We start from the raw sequence: 27,004 nt of genomic DNA, 5'->3' as shown, positions 1-27,004 counted from the left end.
TTACATCTACTTTGATATCTCATTGGAACCACTAGTCTAACTGCAGATTAGTTTAGTTTCTTTGTCTTTTATGCTTTACGATGAAGCAGATTTCCTGGCAAAAATGGGCCAGAGCATGTCTGCCTAGTGGCACCGAACCTCCCACAAAATGGGCCGAGGTCCGGTCCAGGTTTTAAAACAGTTCAGAATATTATCATGTCACTTAGTTGATTTTATTTTTGGATTTGAAGTTTTCCCCCCTTTTCTTATAAAATATATTTGAGCCTTTTGGCACGTGTAGAATCTCTTTGGAACGAGGGACATCTGACTAGACAAGTGAAGGTAGAGGACAGGGATAAAGAAAGGGAACGTGAAAGAGATGATAGGGAGAAGGATAGAGATCGTGAAAGGGAGAGAGATAAGGAGCGGGAGCGGTTTGACAAAAATGGTGCTAAAGATTCTGCACTTCCCAAGGTTCCTGTACTCCCAAACAAAGAAAAATATATGACCAAACCAATCTCGGAGCTTGACCTCTCAAGCTGTCAGAGCTGTACCCCTAGTTATCGTTTTCTTCCGAAGAATGTAATGCCAATTCTTAGCTTAAGCCTTTTCTGCCTATCTAGAAATTATGACCTTTCAATGATTTTGCAGTTTCGTAATCAATCTTTAATGTTTTGTCTTTGCTTTACAGTATCCAATGCCTCCAGCAAGCCACCGGACGGAACTTGGAGCATCTGTACTGAATGATGATTGGGTATCTGTGACATCTGGAAGTGAGGACTACTCTTTTAAACACATGCGCAAAAACCAATATGAAGAAAGCCTATTCAGATGTGAAGATGATAGGTGAGATACTGAAGTTTTCAGCATAGTGTTACTGTTTTTCCTGGATGGTGAATTTTCAAATGGTTACTACTTTTTTTCAGCGTAGTGTTACTACTCATTAACTGCTTGTTTACTTATTCCACAATATACTTAGAAAAAAATAATGGAAAAAGAGCAAGTCCTCTTTGCTATTTTCTTCTCTGAAAGAATGAAAAAGAGTTTTGCTTTTATCCCATGCCATTCTGTGCCACTTACACAAATTATGCTCCTTTTTTTGCAATTAGTCATTGTGACTTCTGTTGTTTCTGACTTGCTGTCAGGTTTGAACTGGACATGTTGTTAGAGTCAGTTACTGTAACTACCAAGCGTGTGGAAGAATTGTTAGTCAAGATGAATGACAATACAATCAAACCTGACAGTCAAATCCGCATTGAGGACCACTTTACTGGTTGGTATATAAATTGATTTGGGGATAAAAGGCTGAGATCTTTCTTGGAAGTCCCTTTTTCCCCCCCTTCTCTATTTGGAGCTTATCTGTTTCTATGGTTTATGATTTCTTTTGTCTATCTCTTGCTTCTTTCCTGCAGCTCTAAATCTAAGGTGCATGGAGCGATTATATGGTGATCATGGATTGGATGTGTTAGATGTGCTACGCAAGAATGCAAGTGCTGCATTGCCTGTTATATTAACTCGCTTGAAGCAGAAACAAGAGGAGTGGTTAAAATGTCGTTCAGATTTTAATAAGGTTTGGGCTGAAATTTATGCTAAGAACTATCACAAGTCACTTGACCACCGTAGCTTCTATTTCAAGCAACAGGATACAAAGAGCTTGAGCACGAAAGGCAAGTTAACTATCGTTATTGCAGCATATTAAAGATCATGGTCAAATAGTAAATGCTACATGCTTCGAAACTCAATTTCCTAAAGTATAGAAAAGAATATTTTTGTCTTTGAAATTTAAAGAAAATGACATTTTGTTGCTTTGCAGTATGCATAGTCTCTATCAACATCATCATCTGGAATTTTGAGTAGATCAAGTACTCCAACATTGGCTTAGTAGCATGGGCTGAGAATTTTGTTTTATTGCATATTGTGTTTCTTTAGAGTTGCCTATGCCACATAGGGACACTGGACACATAAGAGCTGAACAGCAATGTGGTCTAACCGTTTGGCACAATGGCATTATTGGTGAATGAATGTCCCTAGTGCAGCTGGAACACTGATGTAAAGAAGTACCAAACAAAGATGAAAACAAAGAAGGGGAGAAGATAAATCTAGCAACACTTGCTAGTAGCAATGGCAATGCATGCCATTATCAATCAATGCTAGAATAAAACTTTCTCACTAAGAGAAGAAGGAAGACTTTCATAAACTCATTCTAAAGCATTACAAGTCCGAAGAGAGGCTTTATATAGCCTAAGGAAAGATAAAAGAACCCTAATGATAGTAGGATTACTAAAATGCTCCTACATAAAACATAAACAATTACTAAGAGTAGCCTTTAGGTAAAGGCGTTCCATGTCCAACCTTTTGGTCCAATTGGGGTGGTTTTATTCTAATTGGCTGGTAAGATACGAAGATCAGGGAAAGATGGAGTGCACCCCCTGTCAGGTCTTTCAAGCTTAACTTTGATGGGTGTTTATTTTGGAATCCTGGTCAGGCCAGTATTGGCGGAATTGTGAGAAGTGACTGAGTCGTGGATCGAGTTCTCTGGTCTGATTGGAGTGCATGATTCATATTATACAGAAGCCACAACTTCAGGGTATCAAAATGGCCATGAATCTCTCGCCGATTATCATCGAAGGGACTATGATAATGCATTTAGCTGGGCTAAATTGGGCAGCTGGTCATTGAAGATTGCCAATCTGATCGAGTGAGCCAGGTTAATGTGTAGTTATTGAGGTTCTTTCTCAAATATGCATCGGGAAGCAAATTCTGAGGCAGATTGCCTTACCAAAGAGGGAGCTGCTAGGGAATCCTTTCTTTTGATTGAACCGAGAGAGATTTAGCTCTTGGGTGCTTCCTGCATTGGGGTTGATATTTATGTTCTTTTTCCAGTCTTTGTGCCAAGGGTTTTGTATTCGATCCTTTTTGTTTTTTGGTTTTGCAATAAAATGATCAATTATCCATCAAAAAAGAATATACCAAGATATAAAGAAGTATCAAAGTAAGGTGAAAAGGAAGAAAGATAAATATTAAAACACATGGTAGTATCAATGGTAACGCATGCCACCAGCTATAAATGCTAGGATAAAACTTCCTCACAAAGAGAAGAAGAGAGACTTCCGTAAACTTTTTCTAAAGCAGTACACGTCAAAAAGGAGTGTTTATATAGCGTTAAGACAAAAAACCTAATGATAATAGAATTTACTAAAATGCCCCCTACTTGAAATATAAACAATTACTAACCCTAGCCTTTTTAAGGGCACTTCAGACTTAAAGCATGAACTGATAAACCAAACACAACGCCCTCACATGTGGCAGGTAAATGTGATCTCATGGGACCATGAATGTGGTTGAATTGGCCTCTGCATGTGATGAGGGTTTCACTTTTATCAGTCCCCTTGAGTTTTAAGTTTTGACCAATTCCCTAGACTTAATTCAAAATTGTAATTGTAAGAGGACTTGTTTGTTAGAATTGTAAAATGGATTTTGCGGAATACTTGGAGGGAGCGCAACAATTGATGCTTTTGCAAGGATTGTGGGAAGCGGTAGTGTGGCAATCCAAGAGAGATGTAGTAGGTTGGGCATGCGGGGTGAAGAATGTTAGTGTTGTTGAAATTTCATCTTTGTTTGGTTGAGTCTCTGGGATGTAATTTTTTGAGAGAGCACCAAAACAAAAATGAGAAGCCATCTGTACTGTATATAATATGAGTAGCCTTGGACAGGAGAAATGTGTGGATAGGCTCCTGTACTAAACAAGTACCATGGACTAGGCACTAAAATTTCTGTTATTGTCACCTGTAAAATTCCTCTACAGCAACAAAGGCTAGAGAATTTTTATTTTTATTTTGGTTGGTGGTGGTGGTGGAGGATTATTTTTTTCTTTTCGTGTGTGTGTGGCACAAAATTTCTGTTACAGTCACCTATAAAATTCCTGTGTGCATGCGCGCATGTTTGTGGAGATCTCTTGAAAATGTTACATTTTTTCATGGGTTCAAAATGTACTGAGATGGGACATTGCGCCTGCAAAAATGGCTTCCTCAGAAATGGTTCAATTTTCTCCTTAGTTATATTTATATGAAAATGGAATCTTGATGGCTGCAAAAGTTCTCCCTTGTGCCAAATTTTAGTCCCAGCACATCTTTCTTATTCAGCCTGTAGCACCTTGAAGGCTCAAGCGTATATTGCCCTTTTAAAAAGTAAACTGAAATACCTGCTAACAAGGAATATGTGCTTCTACAATGTCTGCTGCTTTACAAAAGTCCCTTGAAAATGATACGCTTCTCGAAGGGTTTAGCTTGTACTGAGATTGGATGTGGTCCTAAAAAAGAGGCTGCCATGGTTCAAATTTTCCAAATAGTTGTATTTTCATATGGGTGGGATGCCCTGTCACTGCAAAAGTTCCCTCCCTTGTGAAATGTAGTCTCCATACTTTTTCTCTATGCCGGCCTTTTGTACGTCATACTTAAACTGCCATTTTATTGAAATGCCTTTTTTTAGTTGTCTTACAAGTGTGACAGTATCCACACACTCCATTTTAAGTTCCATTTCAAGTGTTTTAGGTTTTTTTGGGTTAATATTCTGTTGCATCTTTGTTAGGAGCTTCTACTGTCTCTTGCTGATGGTTTGTTCTCATGATTTGTACAGCTCTTTTGGCTGAGATCAAAGAGATCAACGAGAAGAAGCGTAAAGAGGATGATGTGCTTCTTGCTATAGCTGCTGGGAACCGGCGCCCTATAATTCCAAATATGGAATTTCTGAATGCTGATTCAGACATTCATGAAGATATATATCGGGTCATTAAATATTCATGTGGAGAGGTTTGCACTTCTATGGATCAAGTGGATAAAGTTATGAGGATTTGGACTTCCTTCTTGGAGCCCATGCTGGGTATTCCTCCTCGACCTCATGGGTCAGGAGACACAGAAGATGTGGTAAAAGATAAGAATCATGTTGTAAAAAGAATTCCAGCAAGCGCAAGGGAAAGTGATGGCAGTCCTGGTGCTGATGCTACCATGTCTAATTCAAAGCATCTCAACCCAGTTTGCAATGGCACTGACAGTATTCCAGCAGAACAAGCTAGTTCCTGCAGGGTCAGGTTGGTAAATGGGGATGCTGTGGTTAAACAAGATGGTTTTCATGATGTCGATCGAGTTGCCCGCCGGAATGATACTTTCTGTAGCATCTCACAGCATGAGAACATGCAGAATAGTGTTTCTACAGCAGATGAGAGGTCAGGAGTCAACACTCAGGCTGCTTCTAATGAACGATTGATGGATGCTAATTCCTCGCTTACACTTAGAGCAGAACAAAGTCATGGTAGACCCAGCCTCGAAGCTACAGCAGGTTCATTTTTTGGTTGGAAACAAATGTATCTGCTGGTTTTAACTATGATTTTTCTTTCAGTTAGAATGAGACATTACTAGCTCTAACACCCCCCCAGCTTTAGAATCTTGGTTCTCCAATCTTCTAACTAGGTGCATTCCAGCTGGCCACTGAGATACTTATTTTTCTTTGCAGGGGTTAGCACCACACCTTCCAGACTTGGTCATGCTACTGCTAGTGAGGCTGGCTCAGAGCCCAAATTTAATAATGAAGTTCTACCTTCGTCAGAGGTATGATTTCATGTTTAGATGATATTGTATGACTTTAAGAGAAGTATGCATTTCACTCTTGGAGATAGTGAAAATGGGCCCTCTTCTGGTTCGTGATTGTGTTAGTGTTGTGATTTCATTTCTTCATGTTCTCTTATCTTGTTTCAATTTCATGATAAGCTGATTTAAATTCAGCATATTACTTGGAAGAAATCTGCTTTTACCCAAGGAGAAGTACATAATGCTTTCCCTAGAAAATGAATAGTTGCTTGGGTGGAGTTGTACCATTTAATCCAATGGTTTACTTTTGGTGGAGATTCATATACCCTGCCACTAGTAATAGGCCATATCCGAACTAACATGGAAAAAGGTGAATCCATCACTTTTATGGCATTTGAAGGAAGCTTGGGTGAGTGAGTCCAAGTCTATAGTGCGATTTTAACATCAGTTCTGAGATGCAGCGACTTCCTATATCTGACCATTTTACTAATATAGTTTATCAATCGTTTGATTTTTCCCTTATGCCTATGTCGATGCTGATCTCAGTCGGGGATTTCTTTATGGCTCAGCATGGAGTGGGGCTTGGGAAGCAAGCAAGGGTAGTTTGGAGGTTGAGCCTGTTGGCTGGCCTTTTGGCAATATGGGGGAAAAATGAAAGGAAGGTGCTTTCCGAATGAGAGTAATGTGGCGGAGCAGGTCTCCAGCATGTGGAATGGTTTTAAAAGATTGCAATTTTGCTTTCCTTGGGGTCGTAGCTTTGCAACCTCTCGGCACTTCTTTCAATAAAATTACCATTTTCTTAAAAAGAAAAAAGTTTAATTTTTCTTTAAGAAAACTCTTCAACAAACGGTTAGAAGGTTAGTTCATTTGTTATTTTCCTTTTAAATTGTGGTCATTTTCAAGTTTCCATCTCTTATTCTTGTTTTCATGTATCCATTACCCATGCGGCAAATATTGCCCATATTTTGAAAATACCAGACATTTATACAAAAAAAATAAAAAATAAAAAATCAACTAAATGATATTATCATTTAGTTGCAGGAGACCGTCATGCAAGCAAAATGGTTGGCTTCTCAGGTGGGCCCCACCATGATCTATATCTGAAATCCATTCCAACCATCAGGTGAGCCACCCATGATAGGCCTAGGGCTAAAAAATTAGCCCATCTGTGATTTAGGTGGCCCACATGATTAGGAACACCAAACAGGGGAATGCCCAATGTCCAAACTGTTTCCCTGAGTGCGGACCACCTGAATCATGGATGGGCTTGATTTTTGGGCCCTGAGCTGAACATGTGGTGATGTGCCTAATGGTAGGAGTGGATTTCACATAGATATCATGGTGGGGCCCATAAAATTCAGGAGTGGCTGTTCTCCCTCCCAACTGTTTCCCTTGATGTGGCCCACCTAAATCGCTGATCAACCTCATTTTTAAGCCTTGGGCCAACATTGGGTGGCACATCTAATGGTCAAATTGGATGTCGCATACAATGCATGGTGGCCCCTTAAAAAATCGAGGGTGGGTGCCCCCCTACTGTTTACTCTGGGTGTGGCCAGCCTGAATCACCGATCATGCCATTTGCCCGCACGTAAGGTCTTCTCATCATGTCAATTTGCTAATTTCAAAGCCTCGCCAGTTTTTTATTTTTTGCAATTTAATTGTGAAATATTATTGGGATTTGACCTGAAAATTATTTAGAATTTTAAGTAATTCATGATATACATACACATACATATATGTAAATTATAAAATATATTTTCAGTCAGATTTTAGTATTTTCCAAAAAAAACCTCAAAATGTGAAAATCTCCTGAGAAATTCCTGAATCAAGAAATTGCCGAGGAAAATATTTGTCCCTATGGCTATTGCTGATTATTTAACAGAAAAAAGTGATCAATAACAGTTTAGAAGGTGAAAACCTTAGAGTGGATTCGGTTGAAGGAATTAAAGTTTCAAACTATCTAAGCTCATGGTTGGCGTGAATTTTCTTTTGAATAGGCAATGGGCACTGACGCAAACTACATTTACAGCTTGAAACTGAGTTTTTTAGTTAACACCCTCCACCCCCCTCTCTTTCTGTTGCTTTTTGCACGAGGGAGAACACTTGAATTGATGAGTTGCATGAATCATTCAGGCTCCAAATCGATGGGATGAAGTGGAGCAAGAAACCCATTTCAAAAGAAATTAAAAGTAAATGAAATAGACAAAAGGAAACAACCGTATTCAAATGAATTACAAAGCTCTACCCACAAGAAGAAATGAACGAGAGGAAGAAGAAGAAATCAATTTAAAAAAATCCATGCTAGATCATAGAATTTGACGCTCGTTTACAGAAGCCCCTTGGAAGGGGGATAACTATTGACTTCCTTACCTTCAAAGGCCTTTCTAAGGACCCTTCTAAGATATTTGAAAGATAGCCCGTCTAACTTTGGTCTTGATATGATCTCCTTTGTGTAGAACTGATCATAGAAGTTGAACATCCTTAAAATTTTCCAGTCATTGATCATTATGTCTGCCACCTTGATTATTTTAATTGCACTAACCCTTATATTAGAAATTTGATGGAAAAATGTTGTATTTTGTTTACTTCCTGACTTTGCACCATTTCTTCATCCCTTGATTTGTCTCTACCATAACTTCCTCCATGCCTTGAGCTTCAATTTAATAATTTTTAGTTTCTTCCATAGCCTAACACAATTCAACCCTCTATCATTATGTTGTTCTACTTGTCTTCAACCATATTGACAAAATCTGGCTTCTCAAGCCACTAGTTCGAGAACTTGAATGGTCTCATGCCCTAGGAAACATCACGACTCCTGAGATGATGAGGGTTGCTTGTTTGATAGGAGTACTTTGTTTGATATTGATGAACTTGCTTTCCCATTCTTTATTGATTAGGAATTTGTCCATTCTACATAGAGTTGGAGAGTTTTGGTGCTTAGATGAAGGGAAAGGGACCACCCTCAAAGGAGAGGTCAATTGGATCATTTTTCTTCAAGAATTCTATAAATCTATTCATAGGATTGCAAATCGTGGAACCCTCTAGCTTTTTTGGGAGAGAAGCTGACATTGAAGTCAATCCCCAAACACCATGGGCGACTTAGACGGATACGATAGCTCCAAGCTCTACCAATAGCACTTCTCTATCGTCATCACCACTGGCACGTAAATCTTAGTATCCACCTAAGAGCGATAACACTTCTCTACCGTCTTCATCATTGGCACCGATTAGGAGTGAGTTGGTACAAGTTAAAGGGTTTGAAAGGGGCAAGTGAAGGCCTATAAGGATGAGGGTGGAGTTATTAAGAAAAGACTTGAACCTATGGTCTAATTAAAGTTATGGCACTTGATAGTGTGAAATGGCAGAATAGGATTCATGTAGCCGACCCCGATTTATTGGGATAAGGCTTAGATGATGATGATGATAACCCTAGAGAATTTCTCTTCTAAGCACTTTAGACAAGCCTCAAACAAAGAATATGTGAAGCATTGATTTGTAATAGAAACCGCTGCCCTAGACTACTGACATACCCCTTTTAGCCTTTTGATGAGTTTCCCATCCATCCACGGTTCTTCCAAATCTAACTTACACACAATCCCATTCTTCTTCTCCGTGGGATTTCCTAGATTATATGCTTGTTCGATTGGGTTAGGTCGAAAATAAAGAGGATGGATGAAGGCGTGTGTTTAGTTTGCCTCTTTCTTTATTTTGGCTAATGGGTTGTTGAAAGCTTTTTTTTTTTTTTTTTTTAATAAGTGTTTAGAGCAAGTTGTATCGTTGTGGTAACGGTGCCCACCGTTATTGATACGGTTACGGCCGATACGTCCCCTGTAATGTTCAGAATTTATTTATTTATTTATTATTTATTTTTTGTTCAAAAAAAAATCAAAAAATATCCATTAAATTTAGAAAATTTTAAACATTCCAAATATGCATTCATTTATAATTTTGAACGTGTTTATGGTGGTTTAACGGTCCATTCTTTGGAGAGAGAGTTGTATCGGGTGGTTTGATGAATTTATGTACCTAAAAGCCTGGAGTTGACTGCAAAACTCATAGATTTAATATTCTATCTAATACCAATGATGGATATATTAGAATGAATTTAATATCAAAATATCTCACATATGTAGGTGTTTCAGGGTGTTCGGTATCAGCTATATCGACCGATACGTAATGGTAACAGTCGGCACTGTTACGCGTTGCAGGGTCGTAATGGCTAACCCCCTGTTTTTGTAACCGTAATGGCTGTTACACCCCGTGATGGCCGTTACTGCCCAGTAATGGTCAGGGCGTAACGATCCGAAAACAGCTAGTTTTTTTTTTTTTTCTTTTTAAGCTCCGATTTTTCACTTTTTTTGATACTTTTCTCTTCCAAATTCTTCCTAAATCATTCTATTGCAAATACCGATCATCCTTAGCTTGAAATTAAGGATCAAAACAAGTTATATTAAGGATTTTCTTGATTCGAAGCTCCATGGGCCATTTTCCAAAAATTCTTTAAAAATAGGTATTTATACTTTTTATTCAATGTATTGCTGTTTTAATGGTAGAATATGATGTGTTAATCGTAATAGAACATATTAATGTCCATTTAACAGATTATTGTTGTGATTTTATATATATTTATATTTTTTTTCTATTTACGCACTATTTTTGGCTATTTTTTTTTTAAATTTGAAAAGTCATTTTGTATTCCATGTAATGCTGTTTTAATGGTAGAATATGATGTGTTAATCATAGTAGAACATATTAATGTCTATTTGACAGATTATTGTTGTGATTTTATATTTATATATATATATATATATATATATATATATATATATTTTCTGTTTATGCACTATTTTCGGTCATTTTTTAAAAAATTCGAAAAATTATTTTTTTATTCAATGTATTGCTGTTTTAATGGTAGAATATGATGTGTAATCATAATAGAACGTATTAATGTCCATTTAACAGATTATTGTTGTGATTATATATATATATATTCTATTTACGCATTATTTTCGACCATTTTTTTTTAAAATTTGAAAAATCACTTTTTATTCAATGTATTGTTGTTTTAATGGTAGAATATGATGTGTTAATCATAGTAGAACATATTAATGTCCATTTAACAGATTATCATTGTGATTTTTTATTTTTTAATATTTTTTTTCTATATTCGAATTAGTAACTTTATATTTATATTTTCTTATTTTGGACAGGTTTTTGAGCTTCTTAAGGTTTAGAACATAAAATCATCTTTATTGATCAGATTTTGAAGTTCGAACTTTTTGTTATTAATCTATTTACATTAGGTTTTCGATATTTAAATTAATTAATTCATTCTCTTAGAAAAAGTTAAAATCGTATATAAATTTAGAGAATTGAGTAGACTCACAATCTCACATAGACATAGACATAGTTAAGGAAATGTCTGGGTCTGGCCAACAAGTGAGGATATTGGATGGTAACATTGTTAGAGGGGAGGTGGTACTAAGCACCAAATGAAGTGCAACTATTGTGAAAGACTAATAATTGGTAGAATTACGCGTCTCAAACAACATTTGGCACATCGAAAGGGTCAAGTTGCGGGATGTACTAGAGTACCAAAAGAGATAATGATTTTAATGCAAGCCAATTTGGATGAGTCGAAGGGTAAACGTGCCACTGGACAAAAGAAGAAAGATGAGATTTTGGATGTGGCCCGACAGGAGGTGTCTGGTCCTGAATATATGGGTGTTCATGATAAAGATATTATTGATTCTGACGAAGATTTAGATCGGGAATTAACTATACCTCGGAGAGAGCTTTTGTCTTGTTCGTGAAGAGAAAGAACGTCGCTGCATGTTTGGCTCTAGTGGATCAATATGTGATACAAGGGGGGTAGTGGGAGTGTGACTGCTTCTGCAAGTGGGGGGAGGGGAGTCACTAATGAGGGTACTCCGTCTTGTTGAAACCGACGAAACATCTACCACGGGTTTCCTATACGATGCCATGGATAAGGTAAAGTTGGAAACTCAACGTGATTGTAGAAGCTGGAGTCTTATTGGAGGATGATCGATAAGAGATGGACGAGACAACTACATCACGATTTTCATGCAGCAGGTTATTACCTAAATCCTAGGTACAGATATGCCCAATCATTTGTTGCGGATAATGAAGTTTGTGTCGGGCTAAAGAATGTAATAAAGAGATTAAAGCCAGACTTAGATATGCAAATAAAAGCGTTGAATGAATTAGATACATTTGAAAATCACTTTGGTAGCTTTGGAGATGCTCTTGCACATCATGCAATATCTAAGCTGTAACCGGCCAAATGGTGGATGAATTTCGGAAAGAGTACGAAGGCTCTCCAAAAAATTACGGTGAAAGTTTTGATCCAGACAACATCTTCTTTTAGTTGCGAAAGGAATTGGAGTTGTTTTGCACTTATTCATTCAAAGAATAAGAATAGATTGCAGACTAGGACGTTGGATAGACTTGTCTTCATGTACTACAATATGAAGCTAATAATGCGACTACATCATAGGAGTATTACAGGCATCGATGACATAGACTACTATCCAATAAACTTGGACAATATTTATGATGGGGACGACCCGCTTCTACCTTAGTTGGAAACAAGGAAAAAACAAATTGAAGAGGATAGTGAAGAATTGGAAATTGATGACCCACTAATACGCACAACGCAACAAGAGAGTCGTGCAGCTGTGTTGGACCCAGAAATGGGTAGTTTTTATGCCAAGTACGGATCAAGATCAACGGAAGAGTACGAGCAGTGGTAGCGTGACCGTGTTGGATGATGGTGATGATGACGCCCCTACCCCTAGTGCTGGCACTCTGGTGTTGCTCAGCACACTATACAACCGTCTACAGATCGCAAGGCCGATGAACATCGACGTGGTAGTACACGAGGTCGGACTTATGTGTACCGAGTCACGATACAACCAACAGGAGGAGGGTAGGTCTAGTGGTGCACCGGGTTCGAGAGGTTCGGAACATCAGTAGGCCCATGGTCCTGGGCATTATGATGGATATTCTTATGGCCAATTGGATTACGGTTATGGTTATACTAAGCCTGTTCCATCACATTCATGTTGGAGTAGTCCTCCTGATCCATATCCATATGATTATAGATATCCAGATCCAAATCCAAGTTACTCATCATACACACACTCAATCTCAAGATTCTCAACAGCCTGAGTATGAGCACCAGTATGGCTATTCGACGGGCACTGGTGGATATCTTTACTCGGGATCGGAGTCGTTGCCTAGGTAGGATCAGTCATCCTCTGGTTTTGTTGACTTAATATTTCCTTCTGGCATTGGATATTATGAATATACAACACCTCCACCTATTGAACAACCTCAGCCTGATGATGACAATGGCGATGATGTGGAGGTCGAGCAACCACAAAAAAATAGATTTTCATTTTGGTGGTGACTTGTGAATTTTATTATGGTAATTGTAAGTATATATTTGTATTAAGGTTAGTATTTGCAGCAGAGCAGTACTATTGCGAGCACACCCTTGACACTGCTGAACTTTTATTTAAAATAACTCCCTTGACAACCAATCAACTAATCTTTAATCAAGTTGCAGGGGAGTATATTAGACACTATTATTTTTTTTAAATTTTTTTTATTTTTAATATTCTTGACTTGAGGATGGCAAGAGTCATAGGACAGGAATCACAGCCACAGGAACAGGATAAGAGGAGAAGTCTCTGACATGTTGAAGAATGAAGACTTTAAAATATAATGAAAATTGTAGTTTATGTAAGTTTGGATTCTAGTTTAGACTGTAGAGTAGAGACCTCACTCCTCCTCAGGTATGTTAATAACTTAATAATTTAATATAGAATAAATTATGAAATAGAAAATTAAATATATGAGTTTTGCAATCAAATCCAGGTTGTCTGGTTAATAAATTCATCAAACAGTCTAATACAACTTTTCACCAAAGAGTGGACCTTTACACCACCATAAACATGTTCCAAATTATAAATGAACGCATATTTGAAATATTTAGAATATTCTGAATTTAATCCATATTTTTTCATAATTTTTTGGCGAAAAAAATAAAAATCTGCATCATTACGGGACCCGCATCGGCCATTAGACCCCCGTATCAGCCAATACGGGCCGTATTCGTGTCGGTAATGGTGGGCACCGTTATGCCCACCGATACCGATACTGAACACCTTGAGGTGTTTGCTATTATTTTTCAAAATTTACTCTACAATTCTACATTACATACTTGTCTTTGAGGAGTTACCTGTCTTTGAGGAGTGTGAGGTGAGGACTTGCATAAATTATAATTTTTATTTTATTCTATTTAGTCTTGAGCATGCTAGAGATTTCTCATCTCTCGTAATTCTTGTCTTGTCATCCTTAAGATATAAAAAGAAAAAAAAAATAGTAGTGTTTGATTTACTCCCCTGCAACTTGATTGTCAGGGGAGTTATTTTAAGCACTAGTTCGGTAGTGTTAAGTGTGTGCTTGGTGAATGTATATGTAATGGGTATAGAAATACTTACCTTAAATGTAAATAATATCTAAAAAAATATACTTACCTTAATAAAACTCTCGAGTCACCACCAAAATGAAAATATGTTTTGTTGTGGTTGCTCGATCTCCACGTCTTTGTCATTATCACACTGCGGTTGTAGAGTAGGTGCTGCATATCCATAATATTCCATGCTAGAGGGAAAGATCAGGTCAACAAAACCAGAGGGTGACTGATCTTGACTAGGCAACGAGTTCGACCTTGAGTAAGGATATCCACCAGAGAAAGTTTGAAAAAACTATTGATTTTTCCTAATTTTTAAAAATAGGCTGAAAATAGTCTGAAAATAATAAAAAATACAAAAAAATAGAAGAAAATCAATTGCATAATCTATAAAAAGAAAATTTATATGTTCTACTATCATTAGCACATCATATTCAACCATTAAAATAAAAAAAGATTGAAAAAAAAATTGATTTTTCCAAAATTTTAAAAATAGGCCGAAAATTAAAAAAAAATACAAAAAAAACCAAATCATTGCATAATCTGTAAAAAAAACATTTATATGTTCTATTATCATTAACACATCGTATTCAACCATTAAAATAGAAAAGGATTGAAAAAAAATTTGATTTTACCTATTTTCAGAAAATAGGGTAAAAATAGTCCGTAAATACAAAAAAATACCAAAAAATACCAAAGCATTTGTATAATCTGTAAAATATGTTCTACTTTCATTAACACATCATTTCAACCATTAAAACATAAAAGTTGGAATTTTTTGGATTTTTCCTAATTTTTTAAAATAGGCCGAAAATAGTCCATAAATACAAAAAAAAAAAAAAAACCAAATCAATTGCATAATATATAAAAAGGACATTTATATGTTTTACTATCACTAACACACAATATTCAACCATTAAAATAGAAAAATATTGTAAAAAAGTGATTTTTCCTAATTTTAAAAATTAACCGAAAATAGTCTGGAAATAAAAATATTCAAAAAAAGAAAAGAAAATCAATTGCATAATTTGTAAAATGCACATTCATATGTTCTAATTTGAATAACGTATCATATTCAACCATAATAATAGAGGTTTAAAAAAAGGTTATAAATACCTATTTTTGAAGATTTTTCGGAAAATGGCCTACGGAGCTTCGATTCAACAAAATCATTGAAATAACTTGTTTTGATCTTCAAATTTAAGCTAAGAGTGATCGGAATTTGTAATAGAATAGTTTGGGAAAGAATTTAGAAGAGAAAAATGCTAAAAAATGAGAAAAATCGTGACTTAAAAAAGAAGAAAAAAAAAACTAGCTGTTTATGACCATTACGGGGCGGTAACGGTCATTATGGGGCGTAACGGTCGATTCGAGTGAAAAACTAGGGGTCATCGTTTCGACCCCCATATTATATAATGGACTCGGTTGTTACCATTACGTATTGGGCGATACATAACCGACTCCATGGTCAAGAGGCTTAAGGCAAGGGACCTATTATCTCCTTATTTGTTGTTAGGGAGGCACTTAGTATGATGCTTTGCAAACGGGAGTTGAATGGGTTATTCAGCGGGTTCAAAACGTTAGTGGATAGGTGTCAAATAAGTCACCTTCAGTACGTCGATGATATGTTTATGTTTTGTTGTGTGAAGGAGTCTTTGGTGGATTATCTTTTGAAATTAATTGTTTTTTTTTTTTTTTTTTTTGTTAAAGCTGTGTTGGGGACGAAGACTAATGTGGCCAAGTTTGAAATGCTGGGTGCATGTTAATAATGAAGAGCTTCGTCGTCTTGCGAATGTCTTTGGATGTAAACCCGGGTCATTTCCTTGGACATATCTAGGGTTTCCCTTGTGTGTTGGGAAACTGGCTAATATGATAGTGTATATTTTATCTTTGTTCAAATGTCCTAAAGAGGTTCTGGATAGGCTTGACAAGCTAGAAGAGATTTCATCTGGAAAGGAGCTGTAGATAGTAGAAAATTTCATCTATTGAAGTGGCTAGAGGGATGCGTGGAGATTGTGCTTTGCAAGATCTTTTCCTAAGGATGGCACATCTTGCTTTTAACCATTTCATTTACGTGGCGGATTGCCTTTTTTTTTTTTTTCTTTTTTCTTTTTAATGAGCGGTGGCTCGATGGTGTGGAGCTTCCTTGTGATGCAGGATAATTAACCACTTGCTCTAAAAGCTCGAATTGTTAGAGTATGGCGAATTAATCCCTTTACCTCATAGCTCAGGCCCCACATCTCATGGGTTAGGACCTTGGCCGAACCCCCTTCGTGGGACCCAAATTACACGGGCCATCCACCCCAAGTGTGTCCCCGCATCCCATGGGCTACCCCACTCGAGCCCGGTGTGAAATGCGCATTAATCACTCCTGGTGAGGAGTCTCGAACATGAGACCTTCCTCGTGGGCCCCAAATCACATGGGTCACCCACCCCGAGTGTCCTCGCGTCCCATGGGCTACCCCACTCGAGCCCAGTGTGAAAATGCCCCTGCATTAATCATCATCGGTGAGGAATCTCGAATACGAGACCTCCCGCTCTGATACCAATTTGATGCATGACAATTAACCACTTGCTCTGAAAGCTCGAACTGTTAGATTATGGCGAATGAATCCGTTTATCTCATTGCCCAGGCCCCACATCTCATGAGTTAGGACCTCGGCCGAACCCCTCTCGTGGGCCCCAAATCACATGGATACCGCCTTACATGAACCACCCATCCCGAGTGTGTTCCTGCATCCCACAGGCTACCCCACTCGAGCTCGGTGTGAAATGCGCATTAATCACCCCTGGCGATGAGTCTCGAACACGAGACCTCCCCTGTGGGCCCGAAATCACATGGGTTACCCACCCTGAGTGTGTCTCCGCATCCCACGGGCTACCCCACTCAAGCCCGGTGTAAAAATGCCCTTGCATTAATCACCCTCGGTGAGGAGTCTCGAACACGAGACCTTCTGCTCTGATACCAATTTAATGCAGAACAATTAATCACTTGCTCTAAAAGCTCGAACCGTTAGAGTATGGCGAATTAATTCCTTTACCTCATAGCCCAGGCCCCACATCTCATGGGTTAGGACCTCGGCCGAACCCCCCCTCGTGGGCCCCAAATCACATGGGTACCGCCCACCCCGAGTGTGTCCCCGCATCCCACGGGCTACCCCACTCGAGCCCGGTGTGAAATGCGCATTAATCACTCTTGGTGAGGAGTCTCGAACACGAGATCTCCCCCGTGGGCCCCAAATCACATGGGTCACCCACCTCGAGTGTTCCCGCTTCCCACGGGCTACCCCACTTGAGCCCGGTGTGAAAATGCCCCTGTATTAATCATCCCCGGTGAGGAGTCTCGAACACGAGACCTCCCTCTTTGATACCAATTTGATGCGGAACAATTAACCACTTGCTCTAAAAGCTCCAATTGTTAAAGTATGGTGAATGAAGCCCTTTACCTCATAGCCCAGGCCTCACATCTCATGGGTTAGGACCTCGGCCGAATCCCCTTCGTGGGACCCAAATCACATGGGCTGCCCACCCCGAGTGTGTCCCCACATCCCATGGGTTACCTCACTCGAGCCCGGTGTGAAATGCACATTAATCCCCGGTGAGGAGTCTCGAACACGAGACCTCCCCCGTGGGCCCCAAATCACATGGCTCACCCACCTCGAGTGTGTCCTCGCATCCCACGGGCTACCCCAATCAATCCTGGTGTGAAAATGCCCCTGCATTACCTTGCCAAATGATAATGCTAAATGAGGAGTTTGGGGAGTTAGCGGGGCTTCTCATGTGAGTAGTATACATGACTCTCCCAGCTTTTCTTCTCCTCCTCATCCTTTTCACGTTGGTCTAGGGTGGCTGTGTTTGTTTGGCTGGTGGAACACGAGGGTTCTTACTGATGATAACATTTAAAGGAGAGCTCTTATTATCCCCAATATATGCTTGATGTGCATGGAGAAGCTGGAATCGATTGATCATCTGTTTGTGCATTGTCCTTTTGTGTCTAAAGTTCGGGTTCATGTTTTGGGTTTGATTCATGTCAATTGGGTTATGCCGGAATATATTGAAGATCTCTTGCGGGCTTAGCATGGGGGAGGTGTGGGGAAAGCCGGAATAGAGGCTGATTCTTATGGCTGCTTTTTTTTGGGTCTCATGGGGTTCTAGAAATGGTAGATGCTTTCGGAATGAAAGCATGGGGGTGGATGAGGCTGTTAGGTGTATTAAAGGGCTTGTGTCGAGTTGGGCTGTTTATGTTAATGCCGATTTGGCTGATAATATTTTCGGAGCTTCTTAGGGCTGTGTGGGTTTGTATTCTTTTCCTGCTTTTGTGGGTTTCTTAATGAAGTTTTTGTTATCTACTCTCTCTCCAAAAAAAGAAAAAAAGAAAAGGAAAATCTATGGTTCTTCATTTCCCAGATTTGCATTAAATTGGCTTTATCCACATTCTCCCATTTAAATTCTTGATTAACTGTATGTCTGTGTTCTGCTTGCTAATCACAACACAAATAATCCTCTTATCCTACGACCTCCAAGCCTTTTACGTTCCAGGAATTGTCTTCACTAGGCTCTAATTTGTTTCTCCATCCGGGCTGACCTGCTAGATTTCCCGATCACATTGTTGGGTTGCTTCTGTTTTGTAATTCACTAACAATAACAATAACAATCTTCCTTTGTTTTGCCACTTCTGTTCTTCTCCTTGACCCCCATGCTAACAATCATCTTTGCTTCCAGCCCCTCAAAAAGATAGTGGAAGTCCCATCTTGGACTCTATTTAGTCAAGTCCAATTCCTTAGTCATCACCATCATTCTAAAATTTAGGAATCTGGTTGTTGGGCTTTGTGTAGTTGCACGAAGCATGAAGTGAGGAGGCAACATATGAGCAAGTATAAAATGCTAGGAAGTGAGAGCAAGAACAGGAGGCTGGAGTGAGACTCTTAAGTGGGAGGGGTAACTAATGGTGCAATCCTATTATTGAATCAATGTGATTTTGCTTGAATAGCAATAATGGATGAAGAGCACACTCACAAGAATGTTGGAGTATGGAGGAATAAAAAACTTCATTGACATTCAAGAAGATCATAGATCAAATCCTTTTTTCAAGGATAACTAAACTTCTATTGAAGCAGAAGCAAAAGGGGTGGAGAAATCATCTGGTTAATGCAGAGAAGAGGACTCCCCGAACGGCTACCCTGGAAGGCCTCAATCTGGCTCCCAGCAAAGCCTTAATCAACCCAAACCCATTCTGTTGTGAACCATTTTGCTTTGTAGAAAACTTTATTTGGATCATAGATCACATCATGTTGGATAATTTATGTAATAGACATAATTGCATATTATCAAGTTACAAACACGGCTGTGGAATGGTAACCTGCAATTGGTTACATTTGAACCTTGCACGATCTTTCCAACTAGGTGCGGTTCCTGGATCGTGCTTCAAACTTGCACTCCTGCTTCCTATCTGCTCGTATGTGCTAAATATTAGAAACAGACACGCACCTGAATCCATTACTGCTTTGCTTCATGTTTTTTGCAACTATAATTTGGACTTCGTGAAGATAGAAGATTGCACCATTTCAAAAGGAGGGTGTATGCTGGGTCATCATCCGCCCAAGCAACGTGCCATTGATGTCATGTGTGTACGACATTGTAGCCATGTATAAGGTGGCCCCGCCATGATGATTACCTGGCACAGATAATACTGGTCCACTCCTCAGGCGGTCTACAAATGTATATCGAATAAGACTGTTGAATGTCTGATCTGTATGTCTGGTGTTTTATATAGAGTGGCCTGCTTGACTTACGTGCCAGGTGATCCATCTGATTCTCACCTGTCTCTAATGTTGATACTTGTCCTTTTCTTTTCTTTTTTCGGGTAACATGAGAAGGGAGTATACTAGAAAAATATTTTTATTTTCTTTATGTGGATTTCGAAGGAATAACTGGCTCCCTCAAATCCTAAAAGCAATAGAAAAAGAAAAAAACTGGAATTCCCAATGTCGGTCTTGGTTTCTGTGGAAGAAGAATCCGCCTTGAGGGAAACTTCAGGGGGTCAGAAGACAACAGCTTCTTCAACATTGCATAAATCTATCGATGCTCATAAAGATGTGTGTATTATAATAAAAAATTGTCACACATCTTGAAAAAGTCCATTTTCTTGGATATTCTGCTCAGAACAACTGTTTCCCTGGTTTTCATTGCATTATATTGTCTTTGATTATTCAAAGCAGTTATTTTTCTTCACTTCTGGGCTATAGGGAGGTGATAATACGAGATCAGCTGTATCAGCAAACGGGCAATGCATGACAGAGAGTGCCAGAAGTCACAGATATCAGGAAGATATTGTTGCCAATAACAACTTCAAGGTTGAGAGGGAAGAGGGTGAATTATCACCCAATGGGGATTTTGAAGAGGACAATTTTGTGGTCTATGGTGATGCTGGTACGGATGCTGTTCCCAAGTCTAAGGATACTGCTGCAAACAGGCAGCATCAAGTCAGACATGGTGAAGTGTGTTGTGTGGAGGCAGGAGAAAATGATGCCGATGCTGATGATGAGGGTGAGGAAAGTGTTCAGAGGTCGATGGAGGATAGTGATAATGTATCTGAGCCTGGTGAAGATGTTTCAGGGAGTGAGTCAGGTGATGGTGAGTGCTCCCGTGAAGATCATGAGGAAGAGGAAGAAGATGTTGACCATGATGATAATGATGCCAAGGCTGAAAGTGAAGGTGAGGCTGAAGGGATGGCTGATGCACATGATGCCGAAGGGGATGGAACATCATTGCCATTTTCAGAACGCTTTCTACTCACAGTGAAGCCCCTTGCGAAACATGTGCCATCGGCATTACATGATAAGGAGAATAAAGAATCTCGTATTTTTTACGGCAATGATTCATTTTATGTGCTTTTTCGGCTTCATCAGGTAATGCACATGTTTCCTGCTATTGTACATATATACATGCATGCATAATGTTAAGCATGTGTGTTAACAGCCTTATCTTTAACGCAGCACATACAAACACCACCAGTGAACATCTCCAAGTCAATTGGGTTGCTCATAGCCCAAAATTTGGAATGATGGGATATCCTACGGGTTTTAATCTCCTGCTTTCAAATTTTCATGTATACACTTCGGTCATGAAAGCTGACAATACGCTCAATCTACAAATTGCACATTTTCTCATTGATCTGGACCACTCAATTGATGAGGCTTTTCTTGGTTGGACTGTAAACTAGGAATCATTTTGACGGGATCTTTCCGACCCACCCATTCGATGCAATTTGATTTGGACCATTATCATTGTTGAGATTGGTCTAGACAGGCTACATGGGATGGGTGGTTGGAAACATTCAATCAGTGCAAATTTTAGGCTTCAAAAAAAAAAGAGAAAAAGAGTCAAATCAATGCAAATTTAAGTCTATGGCCTAGAAAGAGGTGGCTTGTTGATTGAGTAGTTCTGGATAATTGAGAGAATGTGCTAATTGTAGAAACTGCATGGCCCACTATGACTAGAGTTCAGGGTGTTATTCATCTGTTGGACAACTTGGATCCATGAGCGCATTCACAATTTTTTCGTACTGAGGATACCATATTATCTTGGTTTGATGGCACTCACATTCTGTGCAAATTTTCTACTTGCACCTGTTTAATGATGTAATCAACTTGTTACGGATGTGCCAGCTGCTCCCAAGCCTGAGTAATGGAGGGTTGATGATATGTGGGTAGCTGGGCATCCAACTTTTGGCTAGCAAATCATTAAAGTTGAACCCAAATAACTGGGTCTAGGCTGTGATGGTGATGATGATTAAAGATAAGCTTGTTAATATGCATGCGTTGAAGTTTCTATATGTGTGTGTGGGTGGGTGTGTATTAGTTTTTTGTACATGTCATGTGGTTTCATTAGTTAGAATCTTTTGTGGTAGACTTTGTACGATAGGATGCTCTCAGCCAAGATGAATTCATCATCCACTGAAAGAAAATGGAGAACTCTGAAGGATACAAGCCCTCCTGATCCATATGCCAGGTATTTGCTTCACACATATAGTCCTTTCAAATTTAGATATGCTCATATGCTTCAATTTAGGATGCCCCCTTTTTTTTTGAGGTACAGATTTTTGAGCGCACTGTACAGTTTACTTGATGGTTCTGCTGACAATACAAAGTATGAAGATGATTGCCGTGCTATTATTGGAACTCAATCCTATGTGCTATTCACATTGGATAAGTTGATATATAAACTTGTCAAACAGGTAATTTCCTTATGAATAATATCTTCTTGATTATTATTATTATTATTATTATTATTATTATTATTATTATTATTATTTTGGGTAGAATGTGCATATCTGTGAATTGATATAACATGTTTTGTGAATTTTTGTTTCAGCTTCAAGCAGTTGTATCCGATGAGATGGACAATAAGCTTCTTCAGCTGTATGCATATGAAAAATCACGGCGACCTGGCAGATTTGTTGATTTAGTTTATCATGAAAATGCTCGTGTTCTTCTCCATGATGAGAACACATATAGATTTGAATGCGTAGGTTTTAGTGGCTTTTGTTGCCTTTTGCTTAATATGAAAATAATTTGCACTTTAAATTCAAAACCTACAAATGCTCACTTGTTATGCAGAATGTGATTGATTTTGTAATTGTTGCAGTCATCCAGTCCAACCCGCCTGTCTATCCAATTGATGGAATATGGGCATGAAAAACCTGAAGTGACTGCCGTTTCGATGGACGCTAATTTTGCGGCTTATCTGCATAATGAGTTCTTGTCAGTTGTTCCTGACAGGAAGGAAATGCATGGTGTCTTCCTTGGAAGGTATATTGACAATTTGACATTGCAGATCATGTTGTTTGAATGGTCACAATGGTTGATAAGCTATGAACACAATGTATAATTGCAGAAACAAGCGCAAATATGCATGTGATGATGAATATTCTGCAGCATGCAAAGCAATGGAGGGAATTCAATTAATTAATGGTTTGGAGTGTAAAATATCTTGCAATTCATCCAAGGTACTTCACTGTGCTCCTTGTTTTGAGATGTGAAATTTTAACATTGTTATGGAATATTTTCTCAATTATGAGAATATGTTTATTTTGATTATCTTGCTTTCTCACAGTCTGTTAAATGTTTGTGAAATGCATATGCTGCAGGTTTCCTACGTTCTAGACACAGAAGACTTCTTATTTCGCATGGGAAGCAAAAGGCAAAGAAGAAGTTCACTAGATGTTTGGACTATAAGAGTCCAACGGTTCCACAGATTGTTATCTGCCTCCTAATATTCCATGCCACAACAAAAGAGGTAGATTCTGATATTCCCATTTTCTTTACTGTTATTGCTGAGAGCTCATTTGATGTTTGGATAATTTCTGGGTGATTGATCATTCAACATGATGTTGTGTCACTTTAAATAGTGCATTTGGGAGTTCCTTTTCTATCTGGATACATAATGTTGGGTGGTTAAGGAACAACATGTTAATAGGCTTGTAGCTGAAATGAGGATGCTGAGATGGCAAGGGAAGGATAGAATTAGAAATGAATGCATTTGAACTTGGAGTAGCACTAACAGGTATTAAGATGAGGAAAAGTAGAAATTAGATGGTTTGGCTATGTGCAACTGAGACTAGGAACTGCACTAGTTAGGAGTGAGTTGGTTCAAGTTGAAGGCTCTGAAAGGGCAAGGGGAAGAAGGCCCAAAAGGACGTGGTTGGAGATAGTAGGAAAAGAATTGATGACCTGTGTTTTAATTGAGGATATGGTCCTTGATAGAGTGGAATGGTGGAATAGGGTTGATGTAACCGAACCAATTTCTTTTATTACTACCTCCAACCTCGCGCTTTTGGTCCTTGATTGAGTGGAATGGTGGGACAGGATGTGGATGATGATGATGATACTCGTGATGATGATGATACTTATGGTTGTTTTGTTTTACATACGGAAGAATGGGACCTCCAACTTGCTTGAATATCCATGCCAGCTGATCTGCTTGCAGTTTCTCTGTATTTTTTTACCCTCTTTTGAAAAACGTCAAGCCTTGCTGGAAATTTATCTTTTCTTTTCCAAATTTGACTTGTCGAAGCTGGTGAAAATGAGGTGTATAGGCTCGTCAATGGAAAATTCCTAAAGAACAATGAAAAGATTATGAAAAAAAATAAGGCAGGAAGATTAGGAGAGTAATCCAGAGAAAGATGAGCTAGTGCTAATGCTAAGGGAAAACAGAGAAGAAGCAAAAGGAAGAAGAAAGGTTATTTGTCCAGTATGTTTTTGATCTGTAATTTATCTAGGATTTTCTGGAAGGATAACATAGAAGTATGATTTTTTTGGGGTCGGGGTGGTCGGGTACATTGTTTCTCAAAAAAGAAGTCAGTCTTGTGACTGGCTTTAGAGTCTGAATCCCTAATCAGGTTCTATAGCCTGCATGCATGCCTTTTTACCAAGTTCTTTTGCTGTGATCTTCTATCTGGACGCTGCTCTCATGTAGTAGTCACTTGATAATTACAGTGGATGATTCTAGGAGGCGATACATCCCCAATCACGTCAACAGTGTCTTCAATAATGGTATAGCTGATAAGGCATTATGAGGCGTTATGCTGAATTCTATTTTGTGCTTTGATCTGGCAACACTAGATTTGCTTCTCGCTCAAATAAATAACAAAGGAAAATAAGATAAACAACAGATTAGGTAGCTTCTTAACTCTCTAAATTATCAAATTACCCTCATCAAATGTAGATCCTGCAGTCTTAGATTATCTCCTAATGAACTTGCCCAGTCTTATTGTGTGGAGGGTGCTGCCGTGCCTGCTTGAAGATATGCCCTTGATGTGCAAACATAATCCCCCAGCAGATAATTTCTCCAAACATATCAAGATTCTGTTTATGACTTCTAGGTGTGGGCTTCCAGAGCACTTTGCAAGAGTTGAGCAAGTTTCATAATCATAATCATCATAGCCTTATCCCAGATTTCCAGCTAATTGGGGTTTGGCTAGGTCAGGTCTCATGTGGTTAGATAAATCAACTTGCTGATCACTCTGATAGGGACTTTGATCTTCTTGTGGTTTCCTATCTTTTGAATTGAGATGATTAATCTCCATGGATGATCGTTTGGTTTAGTTCTCTCTTCCGGTGATATAGGGGGGCCTTCCATCACTGACTTGAACCATTGTGGGGGGACACATTAATGAATGGGAGTCTTTTCCAGCCACGTGTGTGAGTAGTGGATTATAGGGGACCAAAGGGTTGTCCTTTCGACCAAGTGGTCCCTATTGACTGGCAATGAATTTGGCAATCGGAACGTCACCCATTATCATTTGATGCTTCTTATTTCCCATATTTGCTATTCTTTTACTCATTTTTATTTTGGTTATGATGATACCCAGCATACTTTTTTTTTTCTCTAGGGCTGCAAATGGGTTAGGCTGGGCTGGGCTTGAGCCCATTTATTGATTGAATTGCCCAGGTTGGTCTATTCAAAATTTGCACTTGCATGGTCCAGCCTGCCCATTTATAGCCCTAGAGGTAATTAACCGTAAGTTATGTGATGGATCTGTGATTCTGCTGTTTCTTCCAGGCTTTCTGTCAGAATGCTCTGACATTTTATCCCTTTGGGATGTCTGCTTTTCCTCTGCAGTTTTTATTTCTTTTTTGGACTGTAGGCCTGTGCTGGCACTGGATAGTGAACCTTTGACGATGGCAGAGCAAGAAGCGTTGTTCATTTGTTCGTTCTACAATGAGGTATTCTCTCTCTCTCTCTCTCTCTCTCTCTCTCTCGTTCTTCATGGAGGGACTCTCTCTCTCTCTCTCTCTAATGTATCTCAGAATATAGCATGATGTAATTTGTTTTAGCAGTGCATTTTCCGCCACAAATGTATATAATACAATTTTAGCATTTGTCATGTAATGAATCTGCCTGGATATGTTGAATTGATTTTTCCAGTCTGTGTTTGTGTGCATGCACTTTCCTGTGTCACTTAGGGTGGCATAAGTAAATAATTCAGGACAAGTAACTTCTGAATGTGCAAATGAATGACTGATGATGCCTCAAATGAATTTCCATGTTTAGTCAAAGAGTATATTTGGTCCCCGATCTGATGGGCGCCAGCATGGATAGGGATGTGGTCCAATACCATGGGAGTGAATTGGTTGAGTTGGAATTTCAGACCCCTTGTTAGTACTAGGGTCTTGTTGTCAGTGCAGACCCAATCCATTGCTATATGGTTAGGGTCTGGGTTGGGTTTTGAGTCTAAATACACCCAAAAGAGCATTTGTTTAAGCAAGTTGAATTAAACCTGTTTCATTTGTCAAGAAGTGCTCATTTTATTTGAGAAAGCCTTTCTTTATAGGTGATCTTAAAAGAAGAGCATGGTATAAAATTAGTTGAAAGACTGGAAATTCTGTGCGAAGGGATTGATTTATATAGGGGATTACTTAAGATGGTCAGCGCCCGAACTAACAGAACTTTCTCAGGTAGTACAATGGTGTTGTGACGCATGTCTGTAATGGCTAACTGCCTCGACAGCCGACCGTAATTGCCTAACAGCTCAATGGTAGACCTTCTGGGCATTTTAGAGATTGATAAAAGCTCTCTGAAACCTTCTCTGCCTTTTCTTCATTGTGTTGTGCCAAGGTACAGTCAAGGTGAGGATGAGATTGAGAGTTTTAAGGACTCCCTCTCTCGCTAATCAAGCCTTTCATCTAGCCAGTCTCCAGCAGTGGCTCTGTGTTTCTTGTCTGAGTTTCAACAGGTGCATCTGCACTGTCTAAAGGAGCGGTTCTAAGGATTACTTCATTTTCTTCTTTTATTTTCCAATTAGCACTAAGCTATGAACCCCAGCACTAGCAGTGGCTCTGTGCCAACTGTCTGAGCTCTAGAAATGGCTTCATGTCAACTGTCTATTGCAATCTGCGGCCCCGCATTGTGTGCTCTTGAGCAATGGCCCAGTGCTACAAGC

At 38.9% G+C, this 27,004-nt stretch overlaps 1 protein-coding gene across 2 annotated transcripts in view; it reads left to right on the top strand.

Annotated features, from left to right (window-relative positions):
* Positions 1 to 25,988, top strand: part of LOC131258289 (paired amphipathic helix protein Sin3-like 4) — a 39,883-nt gene extending 13,895 nt beyond the window's left edge. For both annotated transcript variants that reach the window (XM_058259517.1, XM_058259516.1), the window contains exons 10-23: positions 281 to 561; positions 671 to 825; positions 1,125 to 1,252; positions 1,392 to 1,646; positions 4,615 to 5,313; positions 5,488 to 5,582; positions 20,307 to 20,969; positions 21,971 to 22,071; positions 22,159 to 22,297; positions 22,435 to 22,587; positions 22,708 to 22,871; positions 22,957 to 23,068; positions 23,210 to 23,358; positions 25,684 to 25,988. In XM_058259517.1, the coding sequence (XP_058115500.1) occupies positions 281 to 561; positions 671 to 825; positions 1,125 to 1,252; positions 1,392 to 1,646; positions 4,615 to 5,313; positions 5,488 to 5,582; positions 20,307 to 20,969; positions 21,971 to 22,071; positions 22,159 to 22,297; positions 22,435 to 22,587; positions 22,708 to 22,871; positions 22,957 to 23,068; positions 23,210 to 23,335 (3,071 nt within the window). In that variant the 3' untranslated portion in view covers positions 23,336 to 23,358; positions 25,684 to 25,988. The remainder of the gene's footprint in view (positions 1 to 280; positions 562 to 670; positions 826 to 1,124; positions 1,253 to 1,391; positions 1,647 to 4,614; positions 5,314 to 5,487; positions 5,583 to 20,306; positions 20,970 to 21,970; positions 22,072 to 22,158; positions 22,298 to 22,434; positions 22,588 to 22,707; positions 22,872 to 22,956; positions 23,069 to 23,209; positions 23,359 to 25,683) is intronic.
* Positions 25,989 to 27,004: the final 1,016 nt, after the last annotated feature.

The sequence above is a fragment of the Magnolia sinica genome, chromosome 10 (assembly GCF_029962835.1).
Source record: "Magnolia sinica isolate HGM2019 chromosome 10, MsV1, whole genome shotgun sequence".
NCBI lineage: Eukaryota > Viridiplantae > Streptophyta > Magnoliopsida > Magnoliales > Magnoliaceae > Magnolia > Magnolia sinica.
Note: the sequence above shows the minus strand (reverse complement) of the source record. Positions and strands in the feature narration are given on the sequence as shown.